Raw genomic sequence first — 21,578 nt, forward strand, 5'->3', positions numbered from 1 at the left:
ATGTGGCTCTTTTATTGCTGCTCTATATAACATGCACTCAAAAATAATGAATTTGTCCTGATGAAGGGATCGGGGGCAGGGGGACTTACAAATCAAGTGACCCTGTTCAAGAGAATGGCCGGTTTTTATCCTTCCTTCCTTCCTTCCTTCCATCCTTCCTTCCTTCCTTCCTTCCTTCCTTCCTTTATATACCGCTCACCCCCTGAGGACTCTGAGCGGTTTACATGTTCAGTTAATACCAATCCTTACCTAGGGCCACATACATACAATTCCTTCCTTCCTTCCTTCCTTCCTTCCTTCCTTCCTTCCTTCCTTCCTTCCTTCCTTTATATACCGCTCACCCCCTGAGGACTCTGAGCGGTTTACATGTTCAGTTAATACCAATCCTTACCTAGGGCCACATACATACAATGGGGAGAGTGATTAGCCTAACTAGACTCTAGCGAGTCTTCGTTGTTATCTGCTGGAGATCTTTTTCCCGGTCCTTCTGGCGCCGGTCTTCCTTCGGTCGTTGCGATTCCTTCGGGTCTGGGCCAAGCGCACGTCCGCACGTGCTTGCTGCCGGCCTCTGTTCGATAGGCTCCGGCCTGCTGCGTCGCCCCGCCTCCGTGCTTGCCGGCCCCGCCTCTGCTCACTTGCTCGCTCGACTCGCCGCCATGTTCTCCACCACCACCGCCACTCTGCCACTCGCGCTGCCGCCACGCCACGAAGGACGGGTGCCCCCCCCGCTCTAAGAGCAGGTACCCATTTGTCTACTTGCCCTTTAACGGGCTTTCGAGCCGCTCGGTGGGCGGGAGCCTGAGGAGGCTGGGGTTTGGGGGGGGGACTTCAAGGGGGTATGATCCTACAGAGCCTTCCAAAGCGGCCATTTTCTTCAAGGGAATTGATTCCTGTTGCCTGTAGATCTGTTGTGATCCCAAGAGATCTCCAGACTTGGCAAACCTAAGAACGGAGGTCTTTGAATTAGGTAAGACCATGCTCAGAACTGGCCCTTCTGCCTTAAAAAAAAAAATAGTTACTTCCGTAACACGGGTGTAATCTTATCCACTGGCACGAGGCAATATGAAACAATACACTGGGGCCAGTTTGGTGTAGTGGTTAGGTGTGCGCGGACTCTAATCTGGGAGAACCGGGTTTGATTCCCCACTCCTCCACATGCAGCTGCTGCTCTGACCTTGGGTCAGTCACAAGTTCTCTTGGAGCTGTTCTCTCAAGGGCGGTTCTCAAGAGAGCTCTCTCAGCCCCACCCACCTTTTTTAAAAAATATTTTTTTACTTTATTAAAAGATAAGTCAAGTATACATAAATAAACCCATGATGTCTCAACATTACTGCATAAACATTAATGCAAACTGTGAGTGCAGATACATATATCACAAGGCTGTCTATTAACTTGTCAGCAGGGTCTTCGTATGACCATATCCTTGTCACTTTCTTGTGATTTTCCAATTATTCTAAGATTACTATAATAGTAACGTATAATAAATCTAGATCTATTTTAGAAGGACCTCAATAGTATTTTGTGAGAGTGAGCCCCACCTACCTCACAGGGTGTCTGTTGTGGGGAGGGGAAAGGAAAGGAGTTTGTAAGCTGCTCTGAGACTCCTTCGGGTAATGAAGGGTGGGGTATAAATTCAATCTGTTCTTCTCCTCCTCCACATGCAGCTGCTGGCGTGAGCTTGGGTCAGTTACAAGCAATGCTCCCTCTAAGCTGTGGAGTCTTGTGAGCAAAAATCCAACTTGGTGAGCTGCTGGCATTAAAGTTGTGAGCACATGATTTGGCTCCTGCATGAATCAGTTTGCTCTGGAGCCCTCCTTCCTGAGCGGAGACAAAAATGTGTGAGCTGGAGGCTAAAGAACTGTGAGCTAGCTCACACTAACTCAGCTTAGAGGGAACCCTGGTTACAAGTTCTCTCAGAGCTGTTCTCTCAAGGGCAGTCTCTCAGCCCCACCTACCTCACAGGGGTGTCTGTTGTGGGGAGGGGAAAGGAAAGGAGTTTGTAAGCTGCTCTGAGACTCCTTCGGGTAATGAAGGGCCATGGGGTATAAATCCAATCTCTTATTCTCTCTCTCTCTCCCTGTCTTGTGACGCCCCCAGTGAACCTTGCCCCCCCTACACACCCATGAGCAGGTCTAAACGCCAGATTGTTCCAGTTGGCTTCACCAATGTGACTTCACCGATGTGACTGACCATTTCCCCGCACCTTGTTCCCCATTCCTAGATCCCATTCTTGAAATCACACCATGGCCCTATTGCACCATCTCACGATAGTGTAACCCCAAAAGTAGAATGCAGGCCTGTTACCGTAACACCAGAACTCAGCTTCGCCTTAAAAATAAAAGGCATTTGCTGGTAATGGGACACAGCGCAGTGGAGAAATCCAGCCTAATAAAGACAAGGTTATCAATTGTGGATCGGCACTTGGAAGTTATTAGCTGTGTTCCTACGAAAAGTGTGGTTTAGAACTTACATGGTTGCAGTGATGAGAATTCACATAATCTAAGGTATGTTGACAGGGTGCATTCCAAGACGGTCTCTTCCCAAACTGACCAAGATTAGTTAGAAGAATGGAAAATGAGTGGCTCTGTAGCGACAGAAAATCCCCCCTGGAGTCATCAAGACCTGTAGCTCAGCAACTGATTTGAAAAACAGATACCAAAACTGGGACAAAGTTTGAGTCCAGAGCACCTTGAAGACCAACAAAATTTTACTGCGGGTGCAAACGTTCGTGTGCAGGCATGCTTCTTCGGATACAATGAAATGGAAATGACCAGTCCATACATATAGGTAGGGGGTGAATGGGAAGTTAGCATACCGCATAATGAAGATGTTTAATAGAGTCAAGGACCAAACTGGAATAGCCAGCTTAGTTTATATGGTTACCATTTGTTTGGGTTTAATTCTGGGGAGAGAAACACGGTGAAGGAAATAAATATGTCAAAACTGGAGACTGATGGGCAGATGTAGCCTTCTTAATTGTGGAATGCTGAGAGTAATTGGCTGAGACCCTGGTGGGTCGCCGCGTTGGTCTGAAACGACAGAACAGTTAGAGTCCAGTCGGGCACCTTGAAGACCAACAATGGCCCCGGTCACACGGAGCATTAGCCATGCTACAGAGACGGAAGATAGGCGGATTTTCCGGGCGCGATCACAGCGCCACATCTGGGAAGCGTAGAGCTCCCGTGGCTCAACCGAGGCTTCCCGCCGAAGATGCGGTGTAGAAAACGAGTACCTCCGAGGTACTAGATTCTAGAAACCGCGGGGCAAGGGCAGGTGTCTGATCGCGTTTACGGTGGCATCCGGCGCCCGCCCATGTCCCCTCGCAAAAATTTTTTTCCCCAAGTCTCCATGGGATGCACACAAGCACCCAATGGAGCATGCACACATTTCAGTTAAAAAAAAACACACAACCCCATTTGCCGCGCTGCCCCACTTCTCTGCCGCATTGTGTGATCGGCACCTCCCCCCTAACCACAGGACCTTGAGGGGACCTCAACCGGACACCTGATCGCGCAGTCACGCATTATTTTGCTCCAGGGCAAACAGCCACACTCCCCCCCCCTTGCATTTTCCGGCCCGTATGACCGGGGCCAATCTCACTCTTTGAATCAAATGTCGTTGGTCTTAAAGGTGCCACTGGACTCTAACTTTGTTCTATGACTGAAACCCTGCCATTATGCTCCATCCGTCTCCTCTCCAGCAAGGAAGGAGGCGCACTCACAGACTCTTCTTGTCTGAAGTGAGGCAATTGGCTGTGTAGGGTTACCTCCCCTGTCCCCAGAGCAGCGAAATACATTCCCACCTACCATTCCAAATGCCTTTTGTTCTTGTTCAGTCGCATAGTCGAGTCCAACTCTTCGCGACCCCACGGACCAGATCACGCCAGGCCCTCCTGTCTTCCGCCGTCCTCCGGAGCCTGCCCAACTCCATGTCCGTTGTATCCATAACATTGTCCAACCATCTCATCCTTTGCCGTCCCCCTTCTTCTTTGACCTTCAGTCCTTCCCAGCATCAGGGTCTTCTTCTCCAGTGAGGGCTCCCTTCTCATTGGGTGGCCAAAGTACTTGAGCTTCAGTTTCATTATCTGGCCTTCCAGGGAACAGTCAGGGTTACATTACATTCCACTATTCATTACATTACATTACAGTCTACTATTCTAATCTATTGTTACTGAAACTGGGGCAGTTACTCTTCTGGAGTGTCCCTCTGATATTTAATACGTCAAAAGATAGAAAGTGAATCTCTGGAACAAGAGCTTAAGTGCAGAATTAATGCCCTTTTAATATATACATATATTTATATTACCATTTAAGTGGAGACGCGGAGGCTCAGAGGGTAAGAAACTGAGATGCAGACTGGAAGGTCGGTAGCTCGGCAGTTCGAGACCCGAGTGCCACGAGACAGAGTGAGCTCCCGTCTCTGCTCCCAGCTCCTGCCAACCTAGCAGTTCGAAAGCAAGAAATTGCAAGTAGATAAATAGGTACCACTTCGGTGGGAAGGTGACAGCGTTCCGTGCACCATCAACCCGCCCACCTAGACACAACCGTTACAGGCGTCAGGCCCATTAATTGCATCGTAACCCACAAGACTTTTTCCAAGACCTCTGGTTCCTATCTCAGGGCCATTAATTGCAGCGTAACTCACGAGACTTTTTCCAAGACCTCTGGTATGTGGGTTTATATACCCTTAACTCATACCCATAGCTACCCTGAACTGCCAGGCATCTGGTATTCCTTTGTGGTTTCAGATCCACTTGCCACAGGGCAGTGCGGGGTCAATTATTCTGGTACCTGAACCTACAGTGCAATGCACGTATCACACAACAACCAACAGGGGTCATTTTATTCACGCTCGATGGACATATTTTTACTAAAATTTTACTAGGACATATTTTTACTAAGATTTTACTAAGAACACCTTGGCGTTTAGTCATGCCGGCCACATGACCCTGGAAACGTCTTCGGACAGCGCTGGCTCTTCAGCTTGGAAACGGAGATGAGCACCACCCCCTAGAGTTGGGTTTGACTGGCTTTTGAGCAAGGGAGACCTTTACTATTAGGAGCAAAGGGATAAGTGGGAAGCACAAAACATCATTTGTTAGACACATTTTAAGGACACTGCATGATGTAAAAATATCAAACATGAAAAAGTCACATCGCAAAGAGTATCATAGCAAATCAAAACATGATAAGACAATCAGTACTTCAGCATAATATATTTCCATGTATATTTCCATTATTTCCTATCTATAGGGCTAGGTAGAAAAACATACAACCAAGAAATAGAAGAAATGCCTTTCATGAGCTTGTGCAAGCAGGACACCATTTGGAAATCCTTGTTGAAAGACTGAGAACGTAAGATTCTGGTAAACCTAATTCCAGATCTTTTACGCTCTCCAGAAGCTGAAAGAAAGCGCAAGGGTTGTTCAGTTAGATTTGAGTCGGTAGCCCTTTAGTAAGAGTTTCCTGATCCCCCTGGTCTCGGGGTGGATGGGGGCGGGATGGGGTGGTGCTTTTCTAGCTCCAGGTTGGGAAACTCCTGGAGATTGGGCAGGTGGAGCCTGGGGGGTTGAGGGACCTCAGTGGGGTACAAGGTCATAGAGTCCACCCTCCAACGCATCCGTTTCCTCCAGGGGAACTGATCTCTGCAGTGCGGAGATGCGCTGGAGTTCCAGGAGATCCCCCCAGGTCCCGCCCAGAGCCTGGCCTCCCTAGCGCAACGGGATTTTCAGGGTAGAAACATCCGAGGGTCAACATTCCCTTCATCAGATATGGGAGCTGTGACTCTTGAAATCTCATACCCTGGGAACCTTCTTGGTCTCTAAGTTGCTCCTGGATTCAAATCTGTGCCGTGGCCAACGTGCCCATTCGCTGATGCTGTCTTTCAGGGCTGCTTAGTATGCTTCTCCTGTGTGGCCACCGATGCACGGAGGTTTCCTTTCATAAAAGCCTGCAAACACAGTGCGGTTGGGCCTGCCACAGGCAGACACACAGAGGTCAGGTCAGGGGGGTGAGGTTTCAGGGGATCATCTCATTCCCCTTCCACGTGTTCATGCCTATCAGGGGGAATGTGTGAGCGGTCTGACTGTGTCGACTTGGTGGGGAAATCCCCAGGGCAGAAGCTGAGCATCCTTGATCAAGGCCCGTTCCTCATGTTGATGCAGAGACGGTCCCAAACAGGTAGGGCTAGACAGGAGCAACCGGCGTCTCTCAGCTGGGCCCTGAAACGTGGGGGGACCATGTCGCCCGTGCTACGTGTTCAGCCTGTCCACACACATCAGGGCGAGGACGGGGCCTGAGCCCGAATTGTTTACGCCTCTTCATTTAGAAAGGAGACACTAAAAACTAGGGTTGGCAGCCTCCAGGTGGGGCCTGGGGATCTCCCGCGTTCACAACTGACCTCCAGCGGACAGAGATCAGCTCCCCTGGAGAAAATGGCTGCCTTGGAGGGGGGACTCTCTGTGGCATTGGACCACGCTGGGGCCACTCCCCTCCCCAAACCCCGCCCTCTCCTGGCCCCACCCCCCAAAGTCTCCAGGTGTTCCCCAACCCAGGACTGGCAACCCTACTAAAAACAACTATTCAACTGTTGTACATCGTCCTGAGCCCATTTGGGGAGGGTGGTATATAAATCTAATAAAATAAATAAATAAAAATATGTAGATCACCTTAAATCTGCCATTAGAGGGGAACATCCTTAAGTTCAGTCCTATGGTCTCCTCTCTGCGTAAGAGGGAGGCCATTTATACGGGGAGGATGCCCTCTGCCTTGAAGGAAATTCCCCGCCCAGTATTTTCCCTATTTCGCTCTCCTTCCCAACTCCACAGGAGGCATGGGAAACGGGCCCGGCAACCTCTCCCGTTATCCAGAAAAACCTCTGAACTTTTGGCTTGGCTTGAAAGAGAACCAAGGTGGAGACTAGAGCGCAAACAAATTGCATAAGAGTGGGTTGGGGCTATTGGGTTTCCAGAGACGGAGTTTATATGAGATCCTCTCCAGCTGCGTAGGCACAGTCAGCTGCCCGCAGAGTTCCTTCAGCCGCCATGGATCTCCTCGGAGCCGGGACCGTCTTCCTCATCATCTGCCTCTCTTGCCTGGTGGCCCTCTCCACGTGGCGACAGATGCGCGGGAAGAGCAAGATGCCACCCGGACCGACTCCCCTGCCCTTCATTGGGAACTTGCTGCAGGTCAACTTGAAGGACATGCACCGTTCGCTGGTGAAGGTAATCCCTTCTACGTGTCCCCCTCTTCTTCTCTCTCACGCACATGCATCTCAAACACAAAATTATGTACTCACAGAATCCTTAAACATCTGGTTTGCTTCTGAACACAACTCCAGATCGAACCGTCTGTTTCTTCTTCACTCTTTGTTAGCATCTCCCGACTCCGACCCTTCACGCTCCTCTTCTTTAAATCTCTTCACATACGGCACCGCTTTATGTTTTAATATCTTTGTGCATTATGACTACGGGGTGATGACACTGCCTGACGAGTGCATCTTTATGAAATCTGCTCAGAAGAGTAATTAATTCAATTAACATAAGAACATAAGGGAATGAATGATGTTTATTTACGGTCAAAGGCCATTTGTTAAAATAATACATATTCGTTAAAATGCAAACAGATTCGCTTTCAGTCCAAAAATATATATTTAGACATATAACCTTAAAAGCATTAAAACGTTAAAAAAATAAAAAGTTTAACAGTCCATTATATCAGAATAACTATGAAAATGTCTAAAACTAAGTCATGCAAAAGGTGACTGAGAGTTTTTATTGTAGAATTTTACCAGCTGCAAGCAGAATTTAGCTATTTGTCTGGAGTTCTGCTGATCTTCCTCTGTCAGAAATCTCTCTAGATCAGCACTATCTGCATCAAGTGCTGGTCTATCTAAGAGGGGGGCAATAAGCTTATCCCTGTAAACCTGATGAAAAGAACAGCAGAAGGACATGTGGGGCAGAACATAGGAGAACTTAGAGAAGCCAATGTTGGATCAGGCCAATAGCCAATCCAACACTCTGTCACACAGTGGCCAAAAATACCCATTGCCATCAGGAGGTCCAGCAGTGGGGCCAAGACACTAGGAGCCCTCCCACTGTTGCCCCCCCCCAGCACCAAGAATACAGAGAATCACTTGCCCTAGACACAGAGTTCCTACCTATACCTTGTGGCTAAGAGCCACTGATGGACCTCTGCTCCATATGTTGATCTAATTCCCTCTTGAAGCCATCCATGCTTGTAGCCGCCGCCGCCTCCGGTGGCAGTGAATTCCATGTGTTAATCACTCTTTTGGTGAAGAAGTCCTTCCTTTTATCCATTCTAACCCGACTGTTCGGCAATTTCATGGAGTGCCCACGAGTTCTCACGAGTTCTTGTCTTGTGAGATTAAAATGATTAAAATAAAGCCACCAACAATTCCCTAAGATGCAAAATAACAACTAAGGAGTGAACGTGCAAGTAAAACAGCAGGTCTGAAATTGAACATGGTAGCCACTGGCACGGATAGCTTTCCAGACATGGTGGACAGGTCTCTTGCTGGCCTTGGGTCACACCATAAATGACGTCTTCATTTGAAGCCAGTGGAAAAAATTGAGAAACCAGCCAGCCTCACTGGTCATGTCAAACCTCCTGTGTTTGTCCAAGAATGTTCACAGTCTCCCCTCAGAATTTGTTGGGAAAGTCTGGAAGAAGAGAGACTGGAGCTCGGAAGGGGGGTGGCGGCTGATCCGGTACTTAGCTATGCAATTGTGGCCATCCCTGAAGCCGCCCTCTTCCAGAGTGCCCTACTTCACAGGGTCGTCGTCAGAATAAATAATTGCACAGAGACATTTGGAGGCTGTAGTGCACACAAATGAGATCGAGAACCAAATATTGCACTGACCAAAAAGATTCAGTTGTTTGATTTTGTCAGCAAACTCTCTGCAGGCACGGCGGCTCCCATGGGTGGGAAGGGGGACCGTGACGAATCGAAGCAGAGAAAGTCCATGTGTCTAGGCTGGCTCACGCTGAGACCCATTGCCAAAGGATTAACCGGATGACATAACTCAGCCCCGAGTTAATCCGAAACACGTTTCTACCTGTGGGTTTTCCTTTTCCTGGAAGATGCCTTGTATTTCCTAGTGTTTTCTTTCTTAAAAGCTTGAATCGCACACAATTGCAGAGATAGATTTCAGAAGATTGCCTTGGGACTGGAAACTGGAAACCGGCTTAGACTTAAACACATAATGACTTTTCTCGGTTTTCAGGGTCCCTTGCCAAATGGTTCGGATCTGCCAGTAACTTTCCACTAACAGGTGAGACTTCCCAAAGACCAATGTAATTGCCCGGCTCACCCGCTCACCCCTCCCAAAGAACAGTTTCCAAAAGCAATTAATAAAACCCTTTTGGGTGGCAATTCTCACACTTCCCCAAGTCGTTATTGACTGACATACTGATTGAGTGAATTTCTAGCCTGCCCTCCCCTGCATAGCAAGGCTCAGGGCGGGTTACAGCAGTATAATAAATTATAATAAAATAATCATAGTATTGACTGTTGTTTAAATCCAGATTTAGCATCATTTACGGCACCGTTTAATACAACTCCTCCTGAGTCCACTCCACGTATGTGCACAGTAGATAGTAACCAATATTATGGGATGTGTGCAGATGAGTAGAAGCCATATAAGAAGAAGAAGAGATTGGATTTATACCCCACCCTTCACTACCCAAAGGAGTCTCAGAGCGACTTACAAACTCCTTTCCCTTCCCCTCCTCACAACAGACGCACTGTGAGGGAGGTGGGGCTGAGAGAGCTCTGACAGCTCTTTTTCAAGAACAGCTGTGCCAGAACTATGGCTTGCCCAAGGTCACCCCGCAGCTGCAAGTGGAGGATGGGGAATCAAACCAGGTTCTCCCAGATTAGAGTCCGCGCACTTAACCACTACACCAAAGTGTGCGGAGGGAGGCCAATACTGATAGAGGTCCACCGCCTCAGCCATAGGTCTGGTGGAACATCTCCATATTACAGGCCCTGTGAAACTGTAGTAAGTCCTGCAGGGTCTGGATCTCTCCCGGGAGACTGTTCCATCGGGCAGGTGCCCGAGTCAAAAAGGCTTTGGCTCTGGTTAAGGCTAAGCGGACCTCCTTCGAGCCGGAATCACCAGCAGATGTTGATCCATCGAGCGTAACGTTCTTTCAGGGTCATACTGAGAGAGGCGGCCCTGAAGGAATGTTGGTCCCAGAGCACACAGGGCTTTCTACCAGGACCTTGAACTTGATCTGGTATTCAACTGGGAACCAGTGCAGCTGGTGTAGCACTGGTTGTATATGAGCTCTTAATGGTGTTCCTGTGAGAACGCTGCATTCTGGACCGGCTGCAGTTTCCGGGCCAGTCTCAAAGGTAGCCCTGCGTAGAGCCATTGCAGTAATCCAGCCTGGTGGTGACCGTTGTGTGGATCACTGGATCGCACATTTTAGCCAGTCTGAGAGGAATCAGGTATCCCTGTGGTTTCAGTTTAAAACAGTTTTATCTTAAGGCAGAACTGACCGTGTATTTATACCACTCTACAAATTGTTGCACTTAGTTGATTTCAACTTCAGATCTTTCCCTCAGCATTTAACAAAACTTGGATCTTCTTTCCTTGCTCTTTGGGACAGACTTTGATATATCTTAGGACAAGAGAGTATAAGAAGAAGGAAGTTTCTGCAATACATGGTCAAGATTTTATAAATGGTTGGAAGACTATTACAAATAAACAATATAGACATATGAAGTGAACATTTTGGGAGGCTTCATTTCTATATTAATATGCAAAAAACCTATGCAAAACTATTTGGTGATAATAATTGTAGTAAACATTGCAGGAGAATACAGCCAGATGATATAGATAAGTATATGTAACCCCCATTTCATGTAACTGTGTTATGTCTGTTTTTGTTTGTTTTTGTCCATTGGGGAAAAAAATCATTATGTATCTTCGTCAACGAATTACAGGTTTTTGTCATCAACAGAGTTTCTATCCTAGTTAGTACTCAGACAGCAATCCAAAGGAGGTCTACTCAGAATCCTGCTCAGGTCTATTCATGGAGATTTACTCCACGGAAAGTGTTCTTGGGAGTGCATTGAGAGAGCATGGATTAGAGGAGACGACTGAGAGGTGACAGGATTACCACCTTCAAGTACTTGGGCTGTCAGATAGAGGATGGGGCAGAGTTGTTTTCTGTTGCCCCAGAAGGTCAGACCAGAACCAACAGGCTGAAATTAAAAGAGTTTTCACAGACTGGTTCCTCAGTGGAACAGGTTTCCTCAGGAGGTGGTGGGCTCTCTTTCTTGGGAGGAGGTTTCCAAGCGGAGGCTAGACGGCCCCATCGGACAGCCGTGCTGATTCTGTGAACTTCGGCAGATCCTGAGAGGGAGGGCAGGGAGGGTTGCCTCAGTGCTTAGTTCTCGTGGCCCTTTCTTACACGCCCAGGGAAATGCTGATCGCCACTTTGGGGGTCAGGAAGCCATTTTTCTCCAGACCAATTTGGCCCCGGGGATCCTGGAGGTTTTTTGTCATCTTCTGGGCATGGAGCAGGGGTCACTGGATGTGTGTGTGTGGGGGGGGAAGGTATTTGTGAATTTCCTGCCTTGTGCAGGGGGTTGGACTAGATGACCCTGGAGGTACCTTCCAACTCTATGATTCTATGATTCTGTCTACCGATTCAGAGAAATAGCGCCTTAGCTGAAGATATTCATGGAGCAGTGGTCTTCCTTAAAAGAGTTATAGTATCTAACTGTCCTGTCCAGTCACTGTATTGACCCAGTATAACTCCCACCTCTTTAAAATAAGTGATTGAAATTAGGGATCTCCCACCACTGATTTTTTTTAAATTATCTCCAGTCCAAACTACTAACAACAAAACTGAGCTTTTACTATGGATTGTCCGATCTTTTGGTTTTTGCTTAAAAAGTTACCGTTAAGTGGCAGCCTAGGAAATGCTTGCTCCCCGAACCCAAGCGGCTATATCTGCTCTGAAGCCAAGTCTGTAAGCCAATCAATACATTTGGCTTGGAAATGTTTGCCAAATGAGCAAGTCCCTTTTGATTTTGGCACGTTCCTTCTGCTGAAGTTGTTTTCTAGCAGCCAATGACTGTTGCAGATGACACAAAGTTAGGTGGGATTGCTAATTCTGAAGAAGACAGAGTCAGGATTCAAAATGATCTAGACAGGCTGGAGCAGTGGGCTGAGACAAATAAAATGAATTTCAGTAGAGATAAGTGCAAAGTCCTACACTTAGGTACAAAAAATCAAAGGCACAGATATAGAGTGGGAGGGACTTGGCTTGACAGCAGCACATGTGAAAGGGATCTGGGTGTTCTGGTTGATCACAAGTTAAACATGAGCCTGCAGCATGATGCGGCTGTGAAGAAAGCGAATGCAATCTTAGGATGCATTCACAGAAGCCTTGTGTCCAGATCACAGGAGGTGGTAGTTCCGCTCTATTCTGCTATGGTCAGGCCTCACCTGGAGTCCTCTGTCCAGTTTTGGGCACCACATTTTAGGAAGGATGTTGACAAGCTCGAGTGTGTCCAGAAGAGGGCAACCAGGATGGTGAGAGGGTTGGAGTCCAAGTCTTATGAGGAAAGGCTGAAAGAGTTGGGTCTGTTTAGCCTGGGAAAGAGAAGGCTTAGAGGAGACATGATTGCAGTCTTCAAGTATTTGAAGGGCTGTCATGTAGAAGATGGAGCAGATCTATTCTCTCTTGCTCCGGATTGCAAGACTAGATCTAATGGGTGGAAATTACAAGGGAGTCGTTACTGGCTCAATATCAGGAGAAACTTCCTAACTGTCAGAGTGGTTGAGGAGTGGAACAGTCTGCCTCGGGAGGTGGTGGAGGCTCCTTCGCTGGACGTTTTCAAGCGGAGGCTGGACGACCATCTTTCGGGTATGTTGTAGGTATGTAGGGCTTTCTTTCGGCTCTGCTCCTGCAGAGTGCAGGGGGTTGGACTAGATGACCTGCAAGGTCCCTTCCAACTCTAACATTCTATGATTCTATGAAAGCTTGGAATGGACCCTGCTTGTTTATGTCTTCTATATCGATTCTCCAAGTATGGCCCCATCAATGTTGTTGAGGTACCTTTTCCCCCACTTGGCCGCCACGTAATTAGTCCCTTAGGGAGCCGATGAGCGGCCACCGCAGCCCTCGCTCAGGATCAATCTGTAAAGTGGGTTTTTCATAATATGCTCTATTAAAACTGGTGTCTGTTATGTTTTGTTGTTGTTGTTGTTGTTGAAGGTTAGTTTCTTTGGAATCTGAAGATGGTTCTTTCGAATTTGCTGTAATTGTATTTTTGACAGGGTCCTTCTCTTTTTGTTGTTCATTAACACTAGTTTCTTAAGGATTTGAAGCACTGTCTGGACTCTGGAGAGCAGATCAAGCTACTTTCACTTCTTTACCATCACAAATTTCAGCAAAGAACCTTTAGATTTTTTTAAAACCTTCCTCCCTTTCTTTTTCTGTTTTTCACTTCCAAACTGATATCTTCTCCTATAGCTGTCAGACATTTTGAAACTACAAGGATAAATATTAATACCATATCTCTGAAAATTCTTTGTTAAAATACAAACAACACTGTATTTAAAAATTCAATTGTTTATATTATATTTATTATATTATTAATTGCAGCAACTCAAATTGAAAGTTAGAGCTCAGCTCAACAATTGGATATTACACCTACTAGAATTTCCATCAGTAATATACTTTTGCATATAATAATTTTATGGAACTACTTATAATCAGTTCTGAAATAAGGCTGAGTATATTTGAGATGTAACCTTTTTCCCCCAAAAATGTTATAATCCAGCACACAGTATATAGACACGATAAAATATACATGTGCACTTCATACCAAACTTATTCACACATGTTTAGTGAATAACAATCACGTATTCACAAAATTAATAAAGTGTTTACATAAATTAATCCCTAACCTATATAGATAACTTCCTAATGAAATTGCTTATAATGTGTAAAAAGGTAAAGGTAAAGGTTCCCTTGCTCGAAAGCCAGTCGAATCCTACTCTAGGGTTGCGGTGCTCATCTCTGTTTCAAAGCCGAAGAGCCAGCGCTGTCCGAAGACGTTTCCGTGGTCATATGGCCGGCATGACTAAACACCAAGGCGCACGGAACGCTGTTACCTTCCCACCGAAGCGGTACCTATTTATCTACTTGCAATTTCTTGCTTTCGAACTGCTAGGTTGGCAGGAGCTGGAACTAGAGATGGGAGCTCACTCCATCATATGGCACCTGGGTCTCAAACTGCTGAACTACCGACCTTCCACAGCCTGCAGTTCAGCGTCTTAACCACTTGAGCCACCGCAGCTCCTTATAAAGTGTACCTTTTAAGTAATCAAAACAGAGAACATTTTGATGGATGCACTGTTATTTTGCGCTATAGTGAGAGGCATAGTGACTGTAAACTGTATGGTCGAGATGGCCTCAGCCGGAGGGACCAATGGAATGAGGGCGGAGAGGAGGCCCACGTAAGCCTCAGCACAGTTTACTTTTTTCTCTGGTATTTGTGCAAAAACTCTAAGGTAGACACATTGCTGCAACATCGGCTGGGCCTGGGTCATTTGCAGGGTAAGTCCCACCCCACTGGCCAGCTGACCAGTGGAATCATAGAATCACAGACTTGGAAGGGACCTCCAGGGTCATCTAGTCCAACCCACTGCAAAAGGCAGGAAATTCACAAATACTTCCCCACGCACACACACCCGTGACCGCTGTTCCACACCCAGAAGATGACCAAAAAAAAACCCCTCCAGGATCCCTGGCCAAAGTGGCCTGGAGAAAAATTGTTTCCAGACCCCAAAGTGCCGGTCGGCATTTCCCTGGGCATGTCAGAAAGGGCCACAAGAACTAAGCACCGAGGTGACCCTTCCTGCCCTCCCTCTCACGGTCTAACTAAGTTCACACAAATCAGCACTGCTGTCAGATGGCCATCTAGCCCCTGCTTGAAAACCTCCTCCAAAGGAGAGCCCACCACCTCCCGAGGAAACCTGTTTCTCGGAAGGAAAGGGAGGTCTACCCATACCACCCTCCACTTGGGGAGCTCTGGAACCCTAACACATACTTCGACTGTGTTGCTATAAAGACAAATATAATCCAGGCTGGATGACATTCGTCTTTATACCAACGCAGTCATAAAATATCATTTTAAAAATTTTATGGTGGAAGGGGGCAGGCAGGGCCCACAAAGGCAAAAGTGCCTACGGCCCACAAAAGTCATAATATGACCCTGTTTATGACCCTTCGTGCCTTTCTCTGCAGTGGGGGAAACCCTTTTTCTTTCTCCTACATTCTGCTACATCTGTTTTCGGTTTTAAAATGTCAGGGGCCAAGTGGCTGAGCAAATAAATTATCTTTTCATCTTCAGAGTTGATGTTTGATAGCCTCCCTTGCTTTACACAAGCAAAAACATACTGAAGCCCAATGGGGCTACTCCCATGTAAGGGGATCACACCCTGCCCATGCGTTCCAAGGAAACAGGCAGAGCCAGGGGGCTGCTGGATTGCTGGAATATTTCAGCACCAATGCTCCCTTGAAGCTGTCGAGTCTTATGAGCAAAAATTCTACTTTGTGAGCCACAGGCATTACATTTTGAGCAAGCAATCTGGTAGTGGCATAAATTAGTTTGCTCTGGAGCAGTGTTCCTTCTAAACTGTGAGTGTGAGCTAGCCCACAGTTTTTTAGCCTCCAGCTCACACATTTTTGTCTCATCTCGGGAAGGATGGCTCCAGAGCAAACTAATTGATGCAGTAGTCAAATCGCTCGCTCACAGCTTTAATGCCTGGAGCTCACAAAGTAGAATCTTTGCTCACAAGACTCCACAGCTTAGAGAGAGCATTGCTCTGGAGCCCCATCCTTCCCAAGCTAAGACAAAAATGTGTGAACCAGAGGCTAATATACTGTGAGCTAGCTCACACTAATGCAGCTTAGAGGGAACACTGTTCAGCACATGTGCAGAAAATAACAGAGGGAAGCTGGAACAGATGGAGAGGGGAAGTCTGAACTGATCCCACCAATAGCACAATCATCAGAAGTACCACAATACGTGTGAAAACGTGAAAGGCGATTGCAGTCTGAAAAACAACAATGTTTTGTAAAAAAAAAATTGTATCAACAGCTGTTAGGGGCAGGGGTCATTTCCTGCAGGAGCGCACAGGAGGGGAGCTCCGGCAGTAAGGAGCCAAGGGGGCGGGCACATGCAACAAGCCCCACCCCCTGCTCCCAGCAGCCCTCAGTCAGAGCAAGAAGCAGCCAGGTAAGCTGCAGAGCTCCCCCTGGCCCCCCGGCCCCAAACAGTCCAGTGGCACCTTTAAGACCAGGTTTTATTCAGGCACAAGCTCTCCCTCCTCTGTGAGGATAGATTTGCACATCCCCACCCCCAATAGCTAGCAATCCAAAACAGTCCAGTGGAGCCTGAGTGGTGGGTGTTGCCTTCTGACACACTTCCGGTGATGTCAGGGGGTGTGGCGTATGCAAACGAGTTATGCTAATGAGCTCCGGCACCTCTTTTTCTATGAAATGACCCCTAGTTAGGGGTAACTTTTTAAAGTGTGAGATATGCAAATAAAGAGTACCATCTTTAGCATTCTTCCCCCTCAGATTTCTGGATCTCACAGAATCATAGAATCATAGAGTTGCTTTAGCAGATTCTTCCCCCTCAGATTTCTGGATCTCATAGAATCATAGAGTTGGAAGGGATTTCCAGGGTCATCTAGTCCAACCCCCAGCACAATGCAGGAAATTCACAAATACCTCCCCCTCCACACCCTCAGTGACCGCCGTTCCACGCCCAGAAGATGACAAAAAAAACCCCTCCAGGGTTGCTTCCTGACCCCAACGTGGCGACCGGAATTTCCCTGGGTGTGTAAAAAAGGGCCACAAGAACTAAGCACTGAGGCAACCCTTCCTGCCCTCCCTCTCATGACCTGCCTAAGTTCGCAGAATCAGCACTGCTGTCAGATGGCCGTCTAGCCTCCACTTGAAAACCTCCCAGGAAGGAGAGCCCATCACCTCCCCAGGAAGCCTGTTCCACTGAGGAACTGACGTTCTTCCCAATGCTTGGCCAAAAACTCTTCTGATTTAATTCCAACCCGTTGGTTCTGGTCCGACTTTCTGGGGCAACAGAAAACAACTCCGCCCCATCCTCTATCTGACAGCCCTTCAAGTACTTGAAGATGGTGATCCTATCCCCTCTCCATCGTCTCCACTCCAGGCTAAACAGGCCCAGCTCCTTCGACCTTCCCTCATAGGACTTGGTCTCCAGACTCCTCACCATCTTGGTTGCCCTCCTCTGGACATGTCCCAGCTTGTCTAGATCTTTCTTACATTGTGGTGCCCAAACCTGAACACAACACTCTAGGTGAGGTCTCACCAAAGCAGAGCAAAGTGGTACCATCGCATCTTGTGATCTGGACACTCTACTTCTGTTCATACATTCTGTTGATCTCACCCTTCCCCAACTTCCACGTGCATCCCGTGTGTATCCACTCCTTTCATAGCGACACCACCCAGCCCCTTCCATGTCTAGACCCAGCTCTGGAACCCTTGTGTCTTTGTGTGAAGATTTCCCTAGCAAAATCTCATTCCCCTCCTTGGAATCCGCAACACTCATCATGGTTTAATGCAGGGGTGTCGAAATCATTTGTTATGAGGGCCGGATCTGACATAAATGAGACCTTGTTGGGCCGGGCCATGTGTGTCATCAAATGTCATGCCAGGTAGGGGGAGATATAAACTTTATAAAAGGACACAATCACAAAGGGTATTTTTTTTACTTAAAATAAAAACATGCGTAAAACATTAGCACTCTTGCAATAGGTTATTTATTTAACAGTGTCTGATAACTGACACCTCTTGCTCTGAATTATTGCATCAAAATGTCTGTGCTGTTGCAATCTTGAGTATGCTGTTCAGGGGTGTATCTGTAAGCTGCAAACCTACGATGACGCAGCAGCAGCAGAACTGGAAGAACAAGCAGACAATAACCAGTTCCACTGCGGGCCCAATAGAAGCCCTCCGGGGGGCTCATCTGGCCCCCGGGCCACATGTTTGACACCCCTGGTTTAATGCATCCCAAAAAGCATGAAACAAAGATTTAAATGAACGCTTTCATTAAAAAACAGTGGAAACAAATATGGAGCTCCACAGTCTACAATTCAAGATCCGTTCCTATTCAAACACAAGCAACCAAAATTCTACTCAAATAGTATTTAACGCCAAGCAACTGGCGCACATGTTACCATCTCAATCCCTTTTATGTTGGAAATTATGTGACAATCACGAATTCTTCTTTCATTGCTGGTGGTTGTGCCCACACGTTAGTAATTTCTGGTCAGAAGTTCTCAAAAAAACAACAAAAGGGTAACGGGATACGTTATTCAGAAGGTTCCTACCTTAATCCTGTTAAATCCGTGGCCCAAATCTCAGATTAATAACAGAGACAGAGAATTAATCTCAGTCCTACTTACTGCCACAAAAAGCATCATTGCCATGAAATGGAAAGACAAAACCACACCCACAACTGAACATTGGTGCAGAAAAGTTTGGGAGTCTTTCATAGCTGATAGAATCACAGAATGGACAACTCAATATAAAATATCAACCGAACAAAAGACTGCAGTGCCCAAATGGATTCGATTCATAGAAGCACAAAATGGTATACTAAACAAATGTTAACCAAACGAGTTGGGTAGATTGATCTGCTCTTGTTATTGTTTCAATTAAACTAAAACAAACCCTGGGGGGGGGGGAACTGAAAAGGGAGGAAATAAGAAAAGGAGTACGGCATTACACAAAAATTGTACAAATCTTACCGTTGTCAAAACCTTTTGTATTGCAAGTCAAGTACTGTATATTTTCTGTTATGATTCTTGTATTGCATCTTGTTTTTATTTTCATACGATAAATAAAAATATTATTTTTTAAAAAATCACGGTTCAATGCAAGCAAACAAAACAGAACGAAGAATCCAAACAGGCATGACAGCCATAATACGGAAAATCTGTGAAGACTCTTAAAAAGGGCAAATGAAAACAGTTCAAGTATCATTTTGGTGAACATCCCAAGTTTTTGGCACTCTCTGTCTTACATAACTTGTTTGTCTTGCTATCAGGCCTGTCTTATTTCCCAACAATTCCCTTCCCTTCCTCCTCCTCTGTTTCTTTTCAACCCGGCGCTCTTCTCTCTCTTTCAGATCAGTGACAAATATGGCCCCGTCTACACCATCCATCTGGGGCCCCGGCGGGCCGTGGTGCTGCGTGGATACGATGCGGTGAAGGAGGCCTTGGTGGACCAGGCTGAAGAGTTCAGCGGCCGTGGGGAGCAGGCCACCTTCGACTGGCTTTTCCGTGGCTATGGTCGGTCTCTTCTTTTTTAAAACGTTTAATCATTTTTATTAAATAAATATAAAACAATTGATACACAGAATCCCAAACGATACGAACTATTTAACATTAATAATATTCCTGATATTCTGTTCAGTATAACTATCTAAAACTTAACTAATTAAAACTCTTGACATGTTTTGTAATAATACAGTTGGGTTAGCAAGCATCTTGTATAAATGTAAGCATTTGAGTTCAACTAGCTAATATCTATTGATCAAAATTAAAACATACTCTAAATCTGGGGTTTATAGAATAAATACTTCAGGTGAAACTAAATAATCAGGAATAATTCCATTCTGTGCTATGTAATTTATGGCCGAAAACCATTTTTCAACAAAAGTTGACTAATAGTTTTTATGTTCAAGTTGTAACAGACTATTTGTGGTTTTTTCCCTAAAATGTAGCAGTCCCATATCTTAGACATCCATAACAAAACTGAAGGCGCTGATTTGTTTTTCCACTTTGCAGCTATTGCTGTCTTTGCGGCAGGTAATAATGTGACAATCAAAGTCTTTCGTATTTGTGGAATTGCAATATCTTCCCATAGATTAAGCAGTATGAGCTCAGGTCATAAAGGGAGTGAATACCCTGTTATCAATAGGATCAGTTTCAATAAAGGTAAAGGTAAAGGTTCCCTTGCTCGAAAGCCAGTCGAATCCGACTCTAGGGTTGCGGTGCTCACCTCCGTTTCCAAGCCGAAGAGCCAGCGCTGTCCGAAGATGCTTCCGTGGTCATGTGGCCGGCATGACTAAACACCAAGGCACACGGAACGCTGTTCCCTTCCCACCAAAGTGGTCCCTATTTATCTACTTGCAATTTCTTGCTTTCGAACTGCTAGGTGGGCAGGAGCTGGGGCCAGAGACGGGAGCTCACTCCATCATGCCTCACACTCGGGTCTCCAACTGCTGAACTTACCAATCCTTCCACAGCCTGCAGTTACATAAGAACATAAGAACATAAGAAACACCTTTTCAATTTTCAATACCTTTTGCCAAAATCCAGCAATATAATAACACAACCACCAGTCTCTTCTTTGACAGACAGCTCATTCTTGGTTGCAGTTTGCATCTATGTATTTTAGGGTGTAGATATTGAGCAGTCCTAATTCCATCTACTCTCCCAAAATCTGTGTAAAATAGATTATCATTTACATTAAAACAAACAAACAAACAGAGGTGGGATTTCAGCTTGGCTCCAGCGTCTTGTGCAATGGGCCACTAAGATTTATGTGACTGTGGTGATTACACAATTATATACTCGGGAGAGGACCTCAGGGGTCATCAAGCTCAGCCTCTTCCAGCTGTGTGTGTGTGAAGTGCCATCCTGTGTGTGAAGTGTAAAGTCCGACTCCTGGCGACCCTTGCAAACTGAGGGGCCTTTGTGGCTTCCTTGACTGATTCGATCCATCTCCATTTGGGTCTCCCTCTTCCCCGGTTCCCTTCAAATGTTCCTAACATTATTGTCTTTTCCACTGAAGTAAACAGTTATACATTATTCGAGGTGACCCCCTCGGCCAGGGCCAATGAGGGGCTAGGCAAAAGCCTGCCGAAGTAACAGACATTTAGGGTTGCCAAACCCCTCCCCCCAGGTGTCCCCCACTTTGGGGGGGGTTCTACCCACAGCCAGCCAGCTGGTCAACAGGGGAAGCCCCGCCCCAAGCCCCAACACCCGCATCCACCCTTCTCCCTTCTCCCTGCACTTAAAGGGGCTCCCTTTAAGTTTCTTGAGGATCACAAAACCGTGGGGGAAATCGGGCGAAGCCGCAGGTCAAAATGCAGCTGCGCGACTTCGAGTGGGAAATTGACCAATAGAAGCCGGGGCAAAGGGAGGCGCGACCACGGTGCAGCTCTTGTGCGAAATCGGTCTTACTGTCCACCCCTACCCCAAGATCTTGTTAACACACACTGCGATTAATAATTTTATTGCTTTCCCCCCTCTCCGTCTGTTACCAAAGCGCTGTTTTTCCCCAGACATAGTCTCTTCCCGGTAACCTTCCGCCGTCTCCTGCTTTTACTTCCCAGGGGTGGCCTTCAGTGAAGGGGAGAGAGCCAAGCAGCTGCGCCGATTCTCCATCACGACCTTGAGGAATTTCGGCATGGGGAAGCGGTCCATTGAGGAGCGGATCCTGGAGGAGGCGCACTTCCAGCTGGAGGCCCTGAGA

General features: G+C 46.7%; 1 protein-coding gene across 1 annotated transcript in view; it reads left to right on the plus strand.

Annotated features, from left to right (window-relative positions):
* Window positions 1-7,025: 7,025 nt before the first annotated feature.
* LOC107106815 (cytochrome P450 2A13-like) overlaps window positions 7,026-21,578 on the plus strand; it is a gene marked incomplete at its 3' end in the record, with an annotated part of 19,268 nt that continues 4,715 nt past the window's right edge. Inside the window, exons 1-3 of the mRNA XM_015407020.1 lie at window positions 7,026-7,222; window positions 19,225-19,387; window positions 21,439-21,576. Coding sequence (XP_015262506.1) covers window positions 7,043-7,222; window positions 19,225-19,387; window positions 21,439-21,576 — 481 coding nt within the window. The remainder of the gene's footprint in view (window positions 7,223-19,224; window positions 19,388-21,438; window positions 21,577-21,578) is intronic.

The sequence above is a fragment of the Gekko japonicus genome, unplaced genomic scaffold (genome assembly GCF_001447785.1).
Source record: "Gekko japonicus isolate JY-2015 unplaced genomic scaffold, Gekko_japonicus_V1.1 scaffold2024, whole genome shotgun sequence".
In the NCBI taxonomy this organism is placed as follows: Eukaryota; Metazoa; Chordata; class Lepidosauria; order Squamata; family Gekkonidae; genus Gekko; species Gekko japonicus.